The sequence below is a fragment of the Mauremys mutica genome, chromosome 6, assembly GCF_020497125.1.
Source record: "Mauremys mutica isolate MM-2020 ecotype Southern chromosome 6, ASM2049712v1, whole genome shotgun sequence".
Classification (NCBI taxonomy): domain Eukaryota; kingdom Metazoa; phylum Chordata; order Testudines; family Geoemydidae; genus Mauremys; species Mauremys mutica.
The window spans coordinates 28803677-28824085 of NC_059077.1; the positions used below are offsets into that span (position 1 = coordinate 28803677).

The window sequence follows — 20409 nt, forward strand, 5'->3', positions numbered from 1 at the left end:
TAGGTAACTTGTGTGTGCAATAAGACTTTTAACTGGCTCATTATTACCCAATCTCACATGCTGTGAATCTGAGATGCTACATGCACTTGGAGTTAAGGTGCCTTGTCCTGCATTTCATTACATCCATTTACATTGTATTTTTAGCTTCTCTAGTATTTTGTACAACATCCAGTGTACCCTTGGTGTATAATAATTCTTTACACTCCTAGTCTTCCTCAGGGTAAGTTTAGACTGCAGCTTGGAGCAAGACTCCCAGCCTGGGTAGACTGACTCATGCTAGCTAACATCCTAAAACTAGCGGTGTGGACCCGGCAGACGCTTGGGCTAGCTAGCCATGCTCAGACCCAGAACTGCCACCTAAGTCACAACATTCATACTGCTAGTCTTAACATGCTAGCTCAAGCCAAGCTAGGATAAGTCTATCTACCCAGGCTGGGAGGCGCTCTCTTTCAGCTGTAGTGTAGTCATACCCTCAGTGGCTGGAGAGCATTGGGTTAGGGCTTGTGTGTGCCAGTACAGTCCCTAGTCAGCCATTGGTCTTGGTTTTGATTAAAGCAAGCCATTCCTTCCCTGAGATCTAGGAACACACCTTACCTATGCCGGGGGTGAGGTGGAGACTGAGAATCAAACCTATGTTTCCTGCATGGGAATGTGGAACATTACTTGGAGACCACCTATCTACCCTGTTCATGTGGCATAGTGACATTGGCCTGCAAGTAGTATATTGAATATACTGGCACCCATAAAGTGATCTATTACAGGGCATAATATCAAATCCCTTATTTTATTTTTTTTTATTTTGTGTATTGAGATTATTTTCAAATCTCCTGCACTAAGGGAGAAGATTGATATGTGCTATGTCAAATATAAACTTTTCCCTCTGCAGATCATTGTTATGAAGAGATCTTTGGGTGTCGGTTATGCAGCTGTGGACAATCCAATCTTTTACAAACCCAACACCGCTATGCTTTTAGGAGATGCCAAGAAGACCTGTGATGCCCTGCAGTCCAAAGTCAGAGAATCCTACCCAATGTAAATACTGATAATCACCTATCAAAGTTAATATTTGGCCAGTATGAAAAACAAAAACCATTATTTTGTACATCAGAATGTAAGGCAAAGTTATGAGGAAAAAATCAAGTGCACAAATTGGCTTATATAATTTTGACATCTGAAAAACAATACTTTGCTAAGGGTCTAGAAAAACCCGAATTGTGTTTCTGTTGTGGGTTTTATAGATGCTATGAATCAGGAACACTTCAGCAGAATGAGTCCATCTTTAGATTAATCCAGTGGGGCTGAATTATTTTCCTCTCCCCTAGTAGTCACCTAGGTAATATAAATTGAAATGTAGGGATTTCATGGACCTGTTTCATTAACTTCCAAGTATGACATGATTTAAACATATGCACCTAAATTGCTGAAATATTTTTCAGTAAACGCAACTAATTCAAATCTTTATCCCCCCTGCAGTTGTTGCCTTTTTAACTGTTATGAGAAAACAATGTCCCCAGTCCTGCAATCGATTCTGTTTGGGCACCAGCGGTTGCCTACACTAACCTGATTGTAAAATCTTGGCCGCTGCAGGCTATTTCAATTTCTGTTCACTTTTGACTTTTAATTATATTTTGCTACTTTCAAATGTGTATTGATGCATTCTTAATCAACATTTTTGTATTGCTGGAAGAAGGCACTTTCTTAATCAACATATTTAAGATGCTGGAGAAAATGCGGATCAAGAGTTTATCACAATTTTTTTAAATGAATCAACTATCATTTGGGGACCGTAAAAGCATGCCAATCTTACAATCAATGTTTTGAATATTTGACTTTCCCTTGATCTAATTAAGAGCACTATTTAAATGTTCACAAGTACAGCTAAGCAGTAAATCAGTTTGGCATATAGTGCTATTTTATTTTTATTATGTTAAGAGTAGTTGAATGGAACTCAAATATTTGCCTAATAAAATGAATTTATCATGTTTGCACAACGATGTAGCAGCTGTCCTCGGTGACAAAACCTAAATACAAATAGCTATACTTGTGTTAGAAAGCATTAACATCTGGGAAGAACAAACTACTCTGAAGCAAGTTTAAAATTAATCCATCCTGACTGTTTATAAAACTGATTTTTTTAATCACATCATGTATTGGGACCTTGCATAACTCAATAGCATTTGAGAAATATTACCACTTAGCTACCTCTGTTTTTATGTAAGGATAACTTAAAATCCATTTTTGAACAGGTAGTAGTATATCAAGAAATGTAATAATGTATGAAAGAAATGGCCTTTTTAGAAATCTGTCTTTTCTATAGCTCAAAAATAAAATTAGCATATAAGCATGAATATGTTGTTACACAGCATAGGAATACTTGAGGTGTTAAATTCTAACTTAACACATTGGGGCAGCTATGTTTGAATGCAGTATGTATGGCCTCTTAATATAATTGTTTTGATAGCTATATTTCTGTTGGGTCTGTGCGCAAAAAACAAACAAACAAAAAAACCCTTGAGAGGGGAGAAAAGGGACTTAAGTAGAGGGCAATTTTGTAATCATGGAATATTAATTTTTTTCCTTGACCAAGTCTGATTTAAGTATTATTGGCTGCAGTGTCCAACTTATTTCTGCTTGCATGTAGCTAACTAAAAGTTAATCTTTTCTTAAAATGCCTTTTCCTTTGTATTTGAGATGAAAAATGCAATTTGTTATGGATCAGAGGTGCCAGTGTTAACTTTAGAACTGTGTTTTATCATGAAACATCAGAGAATTATTAAAAAATTATTAAAAATGTGGTGTTCGTTCATAATCATTGGTCATCTCCTCTCCAGTATAGTGTGGCCTAAAAAGGTAACTAGCCTGATGCTCTATTTTGGGAGTTATAGCATCAAAATTACACTGAAGGCAGGGCAGGTTGGTTTTATGCCCTTTGTAGCAAAATCTCTTCGGATGCTTCTATTTTTCACAAATAGTTACCAGTCCTGAGCTGACATATGTTTGCTTACTTAATTATACAATCTAACTTCAGCCAATCTTGCAGACAGGTCTCCCAGGGGAAAAAGGAAGCTGTTCTCTTCAAGTTTGGATCTGGTCAGAACTTAGCTGTTTCTTGGAGGTATCCTATCCAGGAGTAGCAGTAAGAGATCTTGATTCAATAGGTAGCTTTCTCTTCCTCTTGATTGATTTCTCTAACTTGGAGCCAGGACCCTTTGTGGTGCCAAAGTTGGGTTAAATTGTAAGAGTCCCTGCACCTGGGTAGTGAATAAAATATCCATGATTTATTTTTTTAAACTATGTTAATACCATATCCCAGGCCACATTCCAAGTTCAGTAACTAAATTTTGCCTTCCTACATTTCTCCTGCACTTTCTACTATCTAGTATCACATTCACTTTCTGCCCTAAACTGTGTGTCGTTTTGCACTCTACTGTTACTGTCTGTTTTGACTTTAGATGTGGCTTGCATTTCAGGAAGGGGTGAAGTGATCCCAGTATATAACTTGAATGAATAAATTGGTAAAGTACTCTGCAATCCTCTGGCATGAAAGCTCTTTGCAACACAATAACTTTCATTTTATATTCAACCTTACATAGTGATGGCATAGTGTAAATTGTATTAACATGGCTCTTAAAAAGGAATACTTAAAGAAATGACTCCAGGGATCAAACTTGTGACTCCAGGGATCAAACTTGTGTTTTGCTCTGGTATTTTTAAAATGAGATGATAATGCAATGAATAACTCATGTCTTGCTGTATCAACTGTTAGTTTTTTTCACCTGGAAAGTATAGTGAGACTCCAATTCCTTCAGAGATGGAAAGTGATGGAAACTGAAAGCATCAGAAGAGGCACCATAGGCTGCAATTCACTTTCAGTCTTGCAGATTTACTTTGTAATGACTTAATCATAAACTTTATGCTCCTCTGCCATGTGTATTCTTTCCAGTCCCACAGGAGAACTTATTGCATTCAATAAGTTTGAGTATTGGGAAAGTTAGGCCGCCCTGTTTGTATGTCTAGGCAGAGTAGTTCAAATATTCAATTTATGAGACTTGCCAGTTTACTGGGTATTGTTCCAGCAACTGTGTTTGGTGTAGGATGGTGAAAAAATTCCTCTGCTAAAATGGCAGTGACTTGCATAATCCAGCTGCTCTGTAGTCACTCAGAGGAAATAAATATTACATTAATTAGGTTACAGACTACTCTCATGTGATCCTTAGTGTTGTATAAAAGAAACAGAACACACTATTGAACAGAACACACTGTTGTAGCTGGTTTAAAACTTTCAAAGATGCAAGTTCCTAAAAATGTCTAGTTAGATATTTTGCTGCAGCACCTATCCTAAAATCTTGTTTTGAAAAACTCTGCTTGGATTAAATTATTTTAAAATGGAAGAATGACTGCTCCCAAGACATTGATCACAGTGGCCTGTTGGACGTGGGACCTTTATCTCTATAAGCACGGATATGAAACATTCAGATAACAAGAAGTCAATGAAGAAAAGTGTTAAAATGAAACTTTAAACCATTTGTTCTATTAATCTGTCTTTACCTCTCTCTGAACTTTGGAACCTCAAGTCCAATTTTGCACACAACAATGATTTAGGACACCTGCATTTTTGGGTCCATCTTCTTACCAAATTTAAAGAAACTGTTCTGTAAAATCCAAGAGGCTATCCCCTTTCTAATTTTTAAATCCACCCCTCTTGAAATTTTCAAATGTTCCTTTTTATATAGGTTGTATTTTAATCCTTGCAAGGCAGCTGTAGAAACAGCAAAGGAAGCAGACTCACCAATAAACCATATTTAACTGCTGTGCTCATATCAATATTCTCAGTATGCGAACAAGGAGAAAATTAGAACCATGTTGGCTTTTGCTGTGTGATTATGTGATGTGCCACATAATAAAGCCAATGTTTTTTCATGAAGAGAACAAGTTGTTTATAAACAAGGTTATTAAAGTAATAAAGTAATCATTAAAGAAAAATGAATGACAGTGTCTCAGAGATAGCTTTGTGCCTTATACATCTCAGTTTTGTTTATGAAGAGCAGAGGTGTTACGTGTAAGACACAAATCTGCTCTTTGCAGCATATGTGCTTTTATTAAATACTCTGATGTGTGAATCTGCTAGCACTGTGGATATTTTGCATTCAGGCTTTAGATCCCGTAAAGGCCCTATAAGGTGTCTCTGCTTCTTGACCCTCTTGTCCATCTCCCCAGTTCCATGCTGACTAGACCTTGAGAGCTGGTTCTTGTCCAACCCCATCTCTCTTGTGGGAAGGAAGCCACAGAAGAACAAAAGGGCTGACAGGGCTTTTCACTCAATAAGAGATGTGTACAAAAACGATTGTGGTTGTTCTCTAGTACAGTATAAAATTGTTATTCTGTTAAATAGTCTAACCGATAATTAAAAAAATTTCCAGGGACACAGAAACTAACAGCTAGCACACATTTTGAAAAGCCCTAGCAGATGTTAAAGTTGTCTCATGCAATAATAGCAGTTTCATGTTTTCTTTATTAAAATATTACAGATGTGCATAGGAAGAACTATTTGAGAAATGTTAAATCAGAAAATCATAGTTTTATCTTTATTATAGCTTATGAGACAACGTAAATGTTTGGTTTTTTTCCTTTCAGGAGGGATTTACTAACATGTAGACAGTGCAGGAAGATGACTTTTGCCTTTGATTTACAGGCACACCAACTCTTCATTTTAACATTACTGTTCTTTTTTTGAAGTGTCAGTTTAGAACTGGTTTAGTGCTACATGCAACTTTAAAAGTTATAATTAATGTATTTACATTACATGTAAGTGCTAAGTATTGCTAAAATCACCCTTCTATGGCACAGCATGGCCCACAGTGGTCATAGCAGGAATCTTTCTCCACCCCCTGCTCCCATTTCTTGGCCTTGGGATTTTATGAGGTTTCCAGGGCCATCTCACCCTAGTGGACAGGTAGTATGACATGCTGGCAACAGTGATTAGGTCCTTGGTTGAGATTCAGGTAGTCTCCCTGGCTCAGAGGGGACTCCTGGAAGTACAGGAAGAGCTGTAGGCCACAAGTACAAGACAGATGTTGCCTTTTGTGGTTAGTGCAAGAGAGGGAGCATTGTGACCATTACGGGCACAGATTTAACACCACTTCAGGGGAGGACAAGGTGCCAGCTTTCCTCAATAAACACACTCTGTCTCTGGATAGAGACAGCTTTCCAACACACTAGTTATGCGTGTCTCTAGCATTTCCTAATCCTGAGAAATTGCTGGGTTTGTAGTCCTTGGAGTTCCTAGACTTCTTTCAATCTGGTTTTTGGCCTGACTGTGGTATTGACACTTCACTGATTCATTGGTCAATGAATTCCTTGCCAGTAAACAAAGGTCAAGCATCCATATCTATTTTTAGATCTGTGAACAACCGTGCATGAGGTTGACCATCAGGCTGTTGAACTTGCCTGCAGACCGTTGGAGTGGATGGAGTTTTGTTTCCCTAGAGGATGCTATTGCACAGTTGCCCAGCTGCCTGTTGAACCCATCCCGTTCAATGTGTATTGGAGACCACTGTGGAAGATCACATTGCAGCCCAATCTCACTACCTGTACCATCTGAGACTGAAGGAGGAGAGACAGCCGTGTGTCTGGGTTCCTAGTGCTTGGCCACAGAGGCATAGATGAGAGTGGGGGTTTGAACCCCAAAACAGACAATGACAAGATTGTTGGTACATATAGAGGAAGCACTTAGTGTCGTGGGGTAGTATCTGTCCCCTCTGAATGTGTATCCCCTGGGTAGCTCTCAGTGATCGAGAAGAGCGGATGGATTTAGTGTCTCGCAGACTGGTGGCCTGTGTTCTTGTTGAGCACTCTGCTCTAGAATTAGCTTCCACAGTCAGTCTAGATGACATGACATCTCGTATCACTGTATCACCATAGTACATAAGCCAGTTTGAGGTGTTACTATAAACTTTTCTGTTTACTTTCAGGTCTTTGACTAAAGAGTGAGCATGGGCTGAATGGAGATCATGAGCAAGGGAGCTCTGACTTCTTGGTGTGCTGGGTTGAAGTAGCTGTATGTGCATTTTATAATGGCCACAGCTTTGTAATTAAAAAGTAAATGGTCGTCTTGATAAGGAGTCTGCTTTCAACATTGGGTGAGAGGTTTCAGAAAAGTTTTTCCCATGGCAATGCCTTCAACAAATTCATTGTTAAGCTGCAAAAGACAGCATTTAAGACATGGGGCTAGATTCACAAAGGGGACTTAGGCATTGCAATGCCTAACTTTTAAGTGATCTCCTGCCTTGTGAAATTCACGACCCTGAATTAGGCTTCCCATACAATGCACAGGGAGAGTTAGGAGTCTAAAAAAGGGATTCACAAAAGCCAGCAAGCTGAACGGGGAGCTGTCTAGGCTAGCCATAGGAAATATGAGGGAAAAGAGTGGCACTTGGGCTAAACCTCTGATCATGAGCACCTGTCTCAACTCAGGATTCACATCCAGGAATTCTCTCCTGAGTTAGGAGTCTAAGCCAGGTCAGTCCTTTCTCAAGAAAAACTGAAAGATGGTGTTATCACTCCCTTTATATTCTATATCTCAATGATTGGAGCCCTCAGGATATGGCGAATCGGGCTGACATTGCTGCTGTGCCTGATTAGACGCAGAGACTTGAACTCAGATCTCCTGCCTCCCAAGTGCATGCTCTAACCACTGAGCTATAGCATATTATGGGGTGAGGTGCTGCCTCTCTCCTGTTTGAAGCTGTTCCACTTTGTATAAATTCTTAAACATTGGAGCAGGGACTGGAACTGGGCTCTTCTAGGTGAGTCTGCTAAACACTAGGCTAGAGTCTCACTCACAATGGCGCATTGAAGCATTTATACAAAGTGGAACAGCTTCCACAGAAGAGCTTGAGAGAGCCCTACCTCAGCATAATCATAGCCCAGTGGTAAAGACATTGACTTGGGATGTGGTAGACCAGGAGTCAAGTCCCTGCTCTGAATCAGGCAGAGGAAGGGTTTGAATTTGGATCTCCCATGTCTTGGATGAGGGTGCTAACTATTGGGCACAAGCGGGGGCAGGGGTACCATGACAACGATGTGCAAGATCTGGTAAGTGTGCTCTTAAGAAGCCTGTGAGTGTGCCTACTGCACTGGGCCCTGCATTGAGACAGTTGGGAGAATGCCTGGTTTGTGAATCTTGCTGGGGCTTAGGCACCAGGTTGGCACCAAGCTGGTCAGTGGTTTCAGGTGGTCTAAATGTTGGACTTAACTGCCACTTTAGGTGTTTAAGTCTCCCATGTGCATCTAACCTTTGTTGTTTTTCGGGCCTATGATTTTCTAATCTTCCAAAACTTGTTTGGGTCACAGCCAAAACTTATGTAATACTTGGGGAGCAATTTGGGTTTTGATCAGTGTGGCTTGAAGTTAAACAAGTCTAGAGCATTATGCTCTTTGCACCCAATATTTGCCGGTGTTTTAAAGTTAATTAGTATTTTTAATTTCCAGACAGAGGTCATCCCATCCTTCTTTGGTCCATTTATTTTCAGGGTTTTCTTCTCATGCAATGTGTATTTTTAAGAAAAACTTTAGTATTTGGTTTGGAAAAAATTGATACAGTTTACTTGGTAGGTGAAAATGGCTTTCAATGTTTCCTTAATCATCTATACTTTGTTTTGGAAAAGGTGGACAGAGATGATGGAATTGGTATGATAATGGAGCCAGGGAAACAGTAACTTTTTCACTATAACATTTTATGGACATTAAATTGTGAAGAAAACTAAATTAGCATAGTACAGGGGAGACTTTCAAAGCACAAATAAGAGTCAACTCTCATTAGGAATTGGACACTGAAGTGCACCTTTTTGTCTTTGAAAATCTTTCACCCTGTCCCTTAATATTGCATGAGCATTAAGATGATAAAGATACTAGGTCCAATCTGTATTCTCTATGTTCATAATTTACATTGCTACTAATGGGAATTATGTGTGTGTTTTGAAGGGAGAATAGAACCTTTAAATATACCTTGCAAGCTGCCGAAGCTGAAATGAGGAACACAGGATGCAAAGTGGAGCAAAGTAAGAAAAGGCAGGATTCTCTGTGAGAATTAATTGACTTTTTAAACCTTTTATTTTGATTTTAATTATAGATCACAGGTTTCAAGTTCAATCCATCTTCCCCTTTCTTGATAGTATTATTGTGGGTGACAGATACATTTGGGCTAAAATAAGGGACAGGTGAAATATATATCTGGAGAATGTTTTCACCGAAAGGCATAACCCAGGATAATGTGACATGGGAAGGTTTTATTGAGGTAGAACATTTTGAAGAGGAAACTCACAGCTTGGTTCTTGGCTGCCCTGAAGGAACTGCCTATGCTCATAAAGGGGAGAGGCTCTAAAAACCCCAAATGGTAGACGCACTTAGACTCTCACAATATAGGGTGCATGATGCGAGTTATCACAAGATAACTGCCCACCTTGGCAACCTTCAGTCATCAGAAAGCATAGTAACAAATGATGATGTATCACTTGCGTAAGATGCAGTTACAAACACTTTTTTTATGCCATTTCCTCTTTGCATCTGCACATTTTGCAGTTAATCACTTAGGTGCCATCCTTTGAAAACTTGGTCCAAAATGTCCTCCTGCAATTATAGTATATCTTTGTTTTAGCCATAAAGTGTACAGCAAATAATTTTGGCTATAAAAATAACATTTAATGGGAGAATACACTATCTGCAGAATGTGAAATGGATGGTTACAGCATAGTTCTTTTGTAAAGGATCTTTCCTCCTCAGGAAAGATTGTCCTGCTCTCCCCAGGTACTGAGGGCTTTCAGTAATATGTCAGTCAAGCCCATCACAGCTTTTAACTTTTTCTATTGAGAAACCTTACTCATTGGTGGTAGTGTTGGGGATCCTAAAATTCTCCTGTTACTGAATCTCAAAGCTGGCATTAGCTTACTTTTTTCCCCCTGGCATTGGCACATTTCTGGCTTCCATAGCTATTTCCCTCTATGGCAACAATGATTTTAACTTAACCTAAAGTGTTGAAAAACATCATTTGAAAATGTATAATAAAGCGTGAATGTTAACAGTAATACAGCCAAGAGTAAAGCACTATGGATAGAAAGCTGGCTAGATTGTTGGGCTCGATGGGTAGTGATCAATGGCTTGATGTCAAGTTGGCAGCCGGTATCAAGTGGAGAGCCCTAGGGGTCAGTCCTGGGGCCTGTTTTGTTCAACATCTTTAATAAAGATCTGGATGATGGGATGAATTGCACCCTCAGCAAGTTCGCAAGTGACACTAAGCTGTGGGGAGAGGTAGACATGCTGGAGGGTAGGGAAGGGTCCAGAGTGACCTAGACAAATTGGAGAATTGGGCCAAAATAAATCTGATGAGGTTCAACAAGGAGAAGTGCAGAGGCCTGCACTTAGGAAGGAAGAATCCCGTGCACTGCTACAGGCTGGAGACCGACTGGCTAAGCAGCAGTGCTGCAGAAAAGGACCTGGGGATTACAGTGGATGAGAAGCTGGATATGAGTCAGCAGTGTGCCCTCGTTGCCAAGATGGCCAATGGCATATTGGGCTATATTAGTAGGAGCATTGCCAGCAGATCGAGGGAAGTGATTATTCCCCTCTATTCAGCACTGATGAGGCCACACCTGAAGAATTGTGTTCAGTTTTGGTCCCCCCACTACAGAAGGGATGTTGACAAATTGGAGAGAGTCCAGCAGAGGGCAATGAAAATGATTAAGGGCCTGGGGCACATGACTTGAGGAGAGGCTGAGGGAACAGGTTGTTCTTCGAGATGTGTTGCTCCTATCCATTCCATTTAGGTGTGCGCGCCGTGCGTGCACGGCTCTCCGGAACATTTTTACCCTAGCAACTCCGGCGGGCCGGCTGGGCGCCCCCTGGAGTGGCGCCGCTATGGCGCTGGATATATACCCCAGCCGGCCCGTCCGCTCCTCAGTTCCTTCTTACCGCCCGTGACGGCCAGTTGGAACAGTGGAGTGCTCCCTTACCTCCACAGCCCTAGCGTTTCTCCATCTCTTCCTTTATATATAGTTCATTACTTAGTTGAGTAGTTAGTATAGTTGTATAGTTAGACAAGTTTAGTAGTTAATAGTGTAAGTAGGGAATTAGAGGGGTTAGCCCCTCTTCCACTCCTGGTGCGGGCTTATGCCCGGGGCACCGGGATTCAAGCCCTGCGCGGCTTGCCAGCGGCACATGCCGGTGAGTGACCCACACGACTCCTGCCTTCGCTGCCTCGGGGAGTCACACAGGACTGACAAGTGCCCGATCTGCGTGGCCTTCAAACCCCGAATGAGGAAGGAGCGGGACTCTCGCCTCAAACAACTGCTGATGGAGGCTTCGCTCCAGCCTCCGGCGCCAACTCCACCGGCGCCAAAGCGTTCCTCGGCGTGCAGCGCACCGGCAGCACCGAGCCGCTCCGGTGCCGAGGGCCCTCGACACCCGGCACCGACGTCCCGGCACTGCTCCCTCTCCCCAGGAAGGAAGCGTAAGGCGCCGAAGATGGTCTCTGCAAAGCATCCGCAGAGACCGTTAGCCCAGCCACTACGGTGAGTAACCGTCTTTTTAGTCTGCAGAAGAGAAGAGTGAGGGGGGATTTGATAGTAACCTTCAACTACCTGAAAGGGGGTTCCAAAGAGGATGGAGCTATGTTGTTCTCAGTGGTACCAGATGACAAAACAAGGAATAATAGTCTCAAGTTGCAGTGCAGGAGGTCTAGGTTGGATATTAGGAAACTATTTCACTAGGAGGGTGGTGAAGCACTGGAATGGGTTAACTAGGGAGGTGGTGGAATGTCCATCCTTAGAGGTTTTTAAGGCCTGGCTTGACAAAGCCCTGGCTGGGATGATTTAGTTGGTGTTGGCCCTGCTTTGAGCAGGGGATTGGACTAGATGACGACCTGAGGTCTCTTCCAACCCTAATATTCTATGATTCTATGAAAGCAAGAGGTACAGCAAGAATATGGAGACTGTATGTGGTGTAAGGCTGAAAAAAGCTATTTAAAAAAAGTAGAATATAGCAGAAATTAATTTTACAAAAAGTCTTTAAAATATTTTCACTTAGTTAGGATTTGATGTCTCAGAATTAGAGAGCGCTTGTTAGCGCTAACTCATTGGACTGAATCCACCCCATGTCCATAGTAGGTAAAAGTCTACCACATAATGAATACCTACGTGAAATGATTTGTAGTTCTCAGTTAATATTTGCCATCAAAATGGAGACATTTGTTGGCAGTCAGTGGAGATGGGTAAGTCTGCTTGTTGGTGCGTCTTCAAGCCCATGTTTGAAGCATGTTGGCAGGTCAAGTACACGCAACATCATTCTTTACTTGTCTATGCTTGAACATAATTATTCAGCCTGCAGAGCTTTGACTCCAGTTTTTTTCACAAGAACTAAATTCACAAAATGTACATTAGAAGATGTATATTAAAAACCAGTTTGAGTTAGAACAATGGTTTTATAAACTGATTTAGACAAGATGCTCATAAACCTCAGTGATAGGCAGGGTATAAGAACCTGAACAGAATAGAAATTAATGAAGTTTAGTCAATGACATGGAATATGAACATGTATACTGTTCTCAACCAGGGAGATCACAGGATTCATTGACAAAGCAGATTGCTCCCATTTATCCAAGACATTTTATAAGTAAGAAGTATATGAAAGTGTGTGTCATGTGTCCATATGTTTATACTAGGCACGCAAGAAATTACTGAAAATGTTTTATGAGAAAACTTGTTTTAAATATTATTGGTTAATGAGTTTTAATCTGTAACATAATTACACCATGTGGAATGCGCACCCATTACCTAATTGGATTGTTTATTAAAAATCTAAGCCATTTAATAAATTTCCTTACCAACATTTGTTGTTAAGCCTGTTTGTGGAGATGATCCTGTTGTCTCTCTGCCACATAGGCCACGTTAATCTATTTTTCAAGGTACTCACTCTTTACCTCACTCTTTCAGCAGCAGAATTTGTCTTGGATTTCCGGGGTGGTTTGATAATTGTATGTTTGCATGTTTTTTCTGTCAGTGTTTCAAAATGGCATAAGATTTGCTAGGGCTGTTATGAAGAGTCTCAGCTACCTGTGGTCTTTCTAAAAAATCTTAGTATCAGACACATATCAAAAGGAACAACATAAATTCAGCTCATGCTGTGTGAAAATGTCCTATTCCTGAGTCTGCCCTAGGAGATCTACCTTTTAGAATCATTCCAGAATGGCCAAATTAGAGATCTGCCAAATACTATTCAAACAACTCCTTCCACATCATGCGATTCTCAGAGGCGCCCTGTTAATTTTTTTCTTTCCAACTGAGAAAACAGAGATGGTTTCCCTACCTCTGTAGGTGGAGTCCTCGACAGAACTGTCCATTACAGAAATGATTGATCTCTGGAACCCACAAAAATGTCTCAATTTGATTACACTTAATTTCAAGTGTTTACAAATATTCCTTGGGGAGGATGCCAACAGCCCCCTCCACAAAGTCTCACCCCTTATCCCCACTTGAGATTATGTAGGCTGTTGCTATGCTATACTATCAATATACTTGTATATTTTTCAGGAGCAAAATATAAATGCTCACAGTCAAGTGCAGCTTTAGATTTTTTGCCAAGTGCAGTTACCTCCCTTCCTTTCCTTATGACCCAAAGTGCTATGCAGTTCCCTGCGATTTGTGGTTTCATATGGATACAAGAAAATTTTAGAGGGACCCCTTTTAAAAAACATTGTCAGTGTTGCTTTAAGATTCAAACAGGGTTTGTTTGACGTGACTGACCTGGTGATCAAATGGTGGTACAAAATTTGGGATTCCAGTTTGCGATAAAGGGAGGTGGTTGCTTCTTTATCTGCCTCCTTAATCCTGGTGTCCCTCTTCAGCATGCCCTTGTGGACCAGTTCTTGAAGGAGAAGTCTAGCTATCTTCAGCCAGAAGGAGAGGTTAACATGCTGCAAGCCCTTTGCCTGGGCAGGACGCTGACAAAAGAAGAGAGCTAGGGAAGGATCATGAGAGAACCTGGCTTAAAAAAGTGAAGGCTTGAAATACAAATAGTAATTAACTGAACCAGCCACTGGATGTCACTTGTTTCACACAAATATACCTGAGAAGTTAATAGTCTGGCAGCAGAGAATTTGAGGGAGTCTATTCAAGATAGTAAGATACAGATAGCTTCAGAGTGAATATCCCCTTTCTCTCCCTCCTGTAGCTGTTAAAGTGGGATACCATGTATCTAAGTGTCAGCTCAGAGTCTGAGATATCTACAGCAAATGGTCACCTGCATGACCCAATTGTGAACCCACCCTGCCACACCACTTCTTGAATGGCATGCTAGTGTTTGCCTCTCCATAACTGGCATCTGTGGGACTAGCAGCTGCAGAAGGACTCTAAACCTGCCACGCAACTAATCTAGCTTTTGCCTTGCTGCATGAATATGACTCAGAACATAGACCTAGAGACACCAAAGTATCCGAGTTTTCGTGCAGCTGCAGACTTTGCTGAAACAGAAGGCAGAGACTCTATTTGCATATCTTTCAGAGAGAGAGAGAGAACACACCCCAAAAGCAAAAACAGGCAGAAAGCCATGAAGAAAAATTAAGACTAAAAGGAGAGATGCAACAAAGAGGATAAAGAAGGGAGAAAAATAGGAAGGAGAAATGAGTGTCGTCAACCAGCCAGTAACTACATCAGACTTCATTAACTAAAATCCCCATCTTGGAGGGATGCATTAGGTTGAATTCTAATCTCACAGTGGTTTTAAGTGCAATAACATCCATAGAGTTACTCTTGATCTACACCATGGGAAGAGAGAGTGGAATTGGTGCCACTGTTTGTAGCCTGCTTGTTACCACAGTTAAAATGGAATTGTATGCCAGCAGCTGTACCAGATGATCTAAAAGGGGGGAGAGTCTCTTCTTGGTTAAGCCCTCAGGAGCTGGGTTAAGTTTCGCTTCGGCAGAAGTCAGTATGTGCATATGTAACTCTGTGTCTGATGTCTCATCCCCTCTTTTACAGTTCCTAGCTATAGACGTTCATCTTTTTTATCTCAAATTGTAGTGGCCCATGCTTTTACCTCTGGAGATACCCAGTTCGATCCCTCAGTCATGACCAAGATGATGATTCTCTCTCACATTTTACAATGAGTGGACAAAACAGTTCATAACCAAATAGCTTGACTAATGCTGGAAAATGACTTTCAATTATATCATCATGGAGAATTAATGTATTCCTGAATTTTCTCTCGCTGAATTCCAGGAGCTATAGTTGCTCTGGCTCCCTACAAGTGCTAGAGTAAGTGGGACTGATAAGTCCTGTGTCACTAGTTAATAAGTGAAAATCTCATCATCATCTTGAGCAATATTACTAACCATTTTATTCTGATAGAACAGCAAGATTAGAAACCGCAGGGAAACCTATTTAAGGGGTTCTTAGGGGTTGGCCAGCTTTTTAAAATCGCCATTGGCACTTAGCTACATAAGCACTGGGGTGAAATTCTGGCCTCAATAAAGTCAAGGTCCGTCTTTCTGTTGACTCCAGTAACAGCAGGATTTCACCCTTTTCAGTTGTTCTTGAATTTTACAACATTTAATTCACACAAAAATCTAGAAACATTTAGGAAACAAAATAGAAATTCACTTTTTTCATGCATCAAGACATTAGGCCTCATTTTATTCCGAACCAAACTATACATGAAAAAATCAGTTGTATTGCTATATATAGAAGCATGGGGATCGAATGCATTGGAATTAATGTATCATTAAACAACTACAACCCATACTGATGGTGACCACATCCTGAAAAAAATCTTTCCTGAACCCCCTCTTCTGTCCTTCACACAATTCCCTACCTTGCCAAGCTTATCAGAAGCAAGCTCCCTACAGAACGGGACACACCAACTCAAAGCAGCACCAGCCCTTGCCAGAACAACAAATGCAAAACCTGCAGACATATCTCAACTGCTATGATGATCAGTACCCCTCACAACACACCCGTCAAGATCCATTGGTCCTACGCATGCCTGTCACAACGTGGGGGACCTCATCAAATGCCCCAACAACAACAAAGTGGGAGAAACCCGACAGTCACTGCACTCTTGAATGAGCTCTCTCAGAAAAATAGTAAAAGACAAAAATGCCATATCACCCAAAGGCGAACACTTTTTACAAAACGATCACTCCATATCTGACCTATCAGTCCACATCCTCAAAGGAAACCCATACAACACTTTTAAAAGACGAGCCTGGGAACTTAAATTCATAACTATACTAGACACCAAATAACATGGATTTAATAAAGACACTGGATTTATTGCTTCTTTACACCTGACTGTAGAGGTATAAACTGCTGATTTAATACCTGTTGCAAAAGACAACTTAAGATGAACGCTGTATCTGTTCCACCCTTGTATTTAGCTGTGATACTCTGAGTACCTTTCCCAGATCTGAAAAACAGTTGTGTTTTAAGCTTGAAAGCATGTGGAATCTTTCACCATAGAAGTTGGTCTAATAAAAGATATTACCTCACCCACCTTTTTCTCTTTAATATCCTGGGACCAATACAGCTAAAACAACACTGCAAACAACTATTAAATGTCATTCTTAATTGAAAGTTATTGATATTTTTTCCCTCTATTTGTCTTTCATCATCTTGACTCTTTCATGGTATACTAAGTATACTTAGAAAGAAATACTTTACATGGTTAGGTGGTTATCCATGTCTCTAGCTTTGGGCAAACACTACTCCCTTTCCAAAGAGCCTACTCATTCCAAGCATTTCTGATCTGCTGCTTTATCACACAGAGGTTCACATCTTTTGTGAACAGCTTTGACCCTCCAGTTTTGTTGTATCTTATAACCCCACAGCCAGTCTCTTGCCCCTGCTTCTCATTACTTTATACATTTGCCTCTCCATGTTAACTATAAACCCATACTAAATGCCAAGGGGAAAACTGAGCTCATGCATCTTAATTACATGCAATCCAAGTACTGTACAACACAAACCTATACTAATTTTGTTTTTAACAGTTAAGCATATTGGTCAAATTTGGGTAAATGATGCCCTAAAGAAATTAGTAACAGATTACAAGGATTGTAAACAGTTTTTCTTGTGAAATGTAGTCACTTTCTGCACTGAATGTTTTAATTAGCAAATGTAAGTGGAAATATGTTAGCGTTTTCACTGACCACAAGTGTGTGCCTAAGCAATTAAGGATTTGTATTTTACTCTGTTTTTCCTACCACTGTGCACTTTTCTTTCTCAACACCATTTTTGTCTTATAACAAAAGGCCACTGTGAAATTTCAAATTGAACTTCCCCTTCCCCAGATACATTCCTGGAAACTGAGGAGAGGAGGAAAAAGGTCATTCCCACCAGGACTGTTCATGGAGGGGGCCTTCTGTGTGCTAACCTCCATCCTCCTTTGCAGAGGAAGCCACCCTTAAAAGTCCTGTCCTACATTGGATGCTGGGTCTGGACATGGACGTCCATAGATCCTGGGCTCCACATGGGGGAAGTGTGTGTGTGTGTGTTGGGGGGCACATATACGTCCTTCATCTCCAATCCATGTCCAGCAGGCAGGGTAAATTCTACCATAAAGGGAGCCCCAAGCAATATCCCCTTTTCTGCAGTGCCCTTTGTGTGGAATCCACTTCCACTCTTCATGGATGGGGGTAGTGAGGGCATCAGTAGAGGGAAGGAGCAGGGAATCCTAGAGTCAGTGTGGAGCAAACCTCACCCTCCACGGATCCCTCACTGAGTGTTTCTCCCTCCAGGATCCAGTGAGGGGGTTAATCTGTCTAATCCTGAGGAAATGCTTAGAAACATAGAAATGTAGGACTGGAAGGGAGCTTGAGAAGGCATCAAATCCATCTCTGTGCACTGTGGTTGGACCAAGTAATCCTAGACAATCCCTATATGTGTTTGTCCAACCTGTTCTTAAAATCTTCCAATGATGGGGATTCCACAATCCCCCCTTGGAAGCCTATTCCAGTCCTTAACTACCTTTATGGGCGCAGTTTATGGGTGGTTTGGCATGATTTGTTCTTGACCAATCTATCCTGTACTATTCCTTATAATCCTTTGTGAGTGTGACCCCAGTGGGGGCCAGCTGTGGTCACTCAATTAGGGTGAGCTGCAAAGAATGAGGCAGACAATCCCCAAACAGAAAGTTTTACCTAATACCTACCCTAATTCTCCCTCGCTGCAGAATAAGCCCATTACTTCTGGTCTTACCTTAGTGGACATGGAGAACAATTGATCACTATCCTGTTTATAACAGCCCTTAACATATTTGAAGACTTATCAGGTCCCCCTCAGTTTTATTTTCTCAAGACTAACTGTGCCCAGTTTCTGTAACCATTTTGTTCCCCTAGGACAGGTTTACTAAACCTTTTATGGTTTTTGTTGCTCTTATCTGGACTCTTTCCAATTTGCCCACATCTTTCCTAAAGTTTGGCGCCCAGACTAGACATGGTATTCCTGCTGAGTCCTCTCCAGTAGAGCAGGACTGTTACCTCCCGTGTCTTATATATGACACTCTTTTTAATACACCTCAGAATGAAATTTGCCTTTTTTGCAGCTGCATCACATTTTTTATTCATATTCAATTTGTGATCTACTATAAGATCCAGATCCTTTTTTGAGCAGTATTAGCATCTAGCCACTTATTCCCCATTTTGTACTTGTGCATTTGATTTTTTCCATCCTATGTGAAATACTTTGCATTTATCGTTATTGCATTTCATCCTGTTGATTTCAGGCCAATTCTCCAATTTGTCAAGGTCATTTTGAATCCTCTCATTCAAAGTGCTTGCAACCCCTCCCAGTTTGTATCATCCAGAGATTTTATAAGTAAACTCTCCATTCCATTGTCCAAGTCATTAATGAAAACAGTGAATAGTACTGAACTGAGGACTGACCCCTCTAGGTAATGTCCTCCCAATTAGACAGCAAGCCATTGATAATTGCTCTTTGAATACAGTCTTTCAACCAGTTATGCACCCACCTTATAGTAACTTCATCTAGACCATGTTTCCTTCATTTACTTATATGAATATCATGTGGGACTGTATCAAATGCCTTACTAAAATCAAGATCTATCACAGCTACTGCTTCCTCCCTCCCTCCCGCCCCACACCCCCTTTGGCCAGTAATTCAGTCAAAGAAGGAAATTAGGGTGGTTTGGCATGATTTGTTCTTGACCAATCTATCCTGTACGATTCCTTATAATCCTTTGTGACAGTGGCCCCAGTGGGGGCCAGCTGTGATCACTCAATTAGGGTGAGCTGCAAAGAATGGGGCAGACAATCCCCAAACAGCTGGTGGATATTCCAATACTTAGATTTACCAAACCAGCACAAACAGCTTCTTTATTACCTTGCAGGTTACTCAGAAATCCAAAAACACAGTTCTCTTAAAGTGATCCAGACTTAGGCCTCCATCCAGGTACCCAGGTCAAATATGATGACATCTGAAAATCTTATTTCATCATATAAAAGAAAAGGTTCTACCAATCCCAAAGGATCAGACGCATTATCTCCCAGGTTAATGAAAGTTTCAGATCTTACCAAAATACACACTACAGCCAATTCTTATTAAAACTAAACTAAAATTTATTAAAAAATGAGAGAGTATGTTAAAAGATCAATATATATACAGACATGAGTTCTATTCTAAAGATTCAGATTCATAGCAAAGATGGTGAGCTTTGTAGTTGCAAGAAGTTCTTTCAGAAATAGTCCATAGGTTATAGCCAATGTTTATATTTCAGGGCGATCCAGTTAGAACTGGGATCTCAGTCCTTATGGCCTAGGCCTTCCCTGCATGAAACATTAAGCAGATCTGAGATGAGCAAGATCAGGACCCAGTGATCTTTTATACAATTTCATGTCCTTTTTGACAAGTTGGAGTTCCTTGGGGAACAAAAGGTAATTAGGATGACTTTGAAGGAGGTCCATCGCTGGTACTTAGCTATAGAATTAACATAAGGCAATTTGCTTGTTCCTCCACCATTCACAGATTATTTGCTATACATTTCAAAGAGAGATGAATACAGAGATACCCGTGTTTACAATTAATTTAAATGCTAGGATGTTCTTTTGATCTCTGAATTATTAGCTTACAGCATAGACAGGGACTGTTGATTACATTATTGACCCTACTCATACATATGTAAATACACAAAACCACAACCATTACCTCACCACATGTCTTTAAGGGTTGAATTTGAGTCATTTTTTTTGCAGGATGTTTAACTCTTTCTAGACATGCGTCACACCCTTTTATCCTCCAGGTGCTTTACAAATTGGTTAGCAATTTGTTCCAGTATTTTTCCAGGTATTAAAGTTAGGCTGTGACTCGTATATAATTCCCTGGGTCCTCTTTGTTCCCCCTTTTAAAG

At 40.7% G+C, this 20409-nt stretch overlaps 1 protein-coding gene and 1 long non-coding RNA gene across 2 annotated transcripts in view; one reads left to right on the forward strand and one right to left on the reverse strand.

Annotated features, from left to right (window-relative positions):
• Positions 1 to 2791, forward strand: part of NNT (nicotinamide nucleotide transhydrogenase) — a 70958-nt gene extending 68167 nt beyond the window's left edge. The window contains exon 22 of the mRNA XM_045021729.1: positions 887 to 2791. Coding sequence (XP_044877664.1) covers positions 887 to 1036 — 150 coding nt within the window. The 3' untranslated portion in view covers positions 1037 to 2791. The remainder of the gene's footprint in view (positions 1 to 886) is intronic.
• Positions 2786 to 19465, reverse strand: LOC123372995. Its single transcript, XR_006580505.1, has 3 exons — positions 19386 to 19465; positions 13794 to 14007; positions 2786 to 3251 (listed from the first exon to the last, which is right to left on the reverse strand). It is a non-coding gene; the product is annotated as an uncharacterized LOC123372995 (long non-coding RNA).
• Between the last annotated feature and the right edge of the window lie 944 nt (positions 19466 to 20409).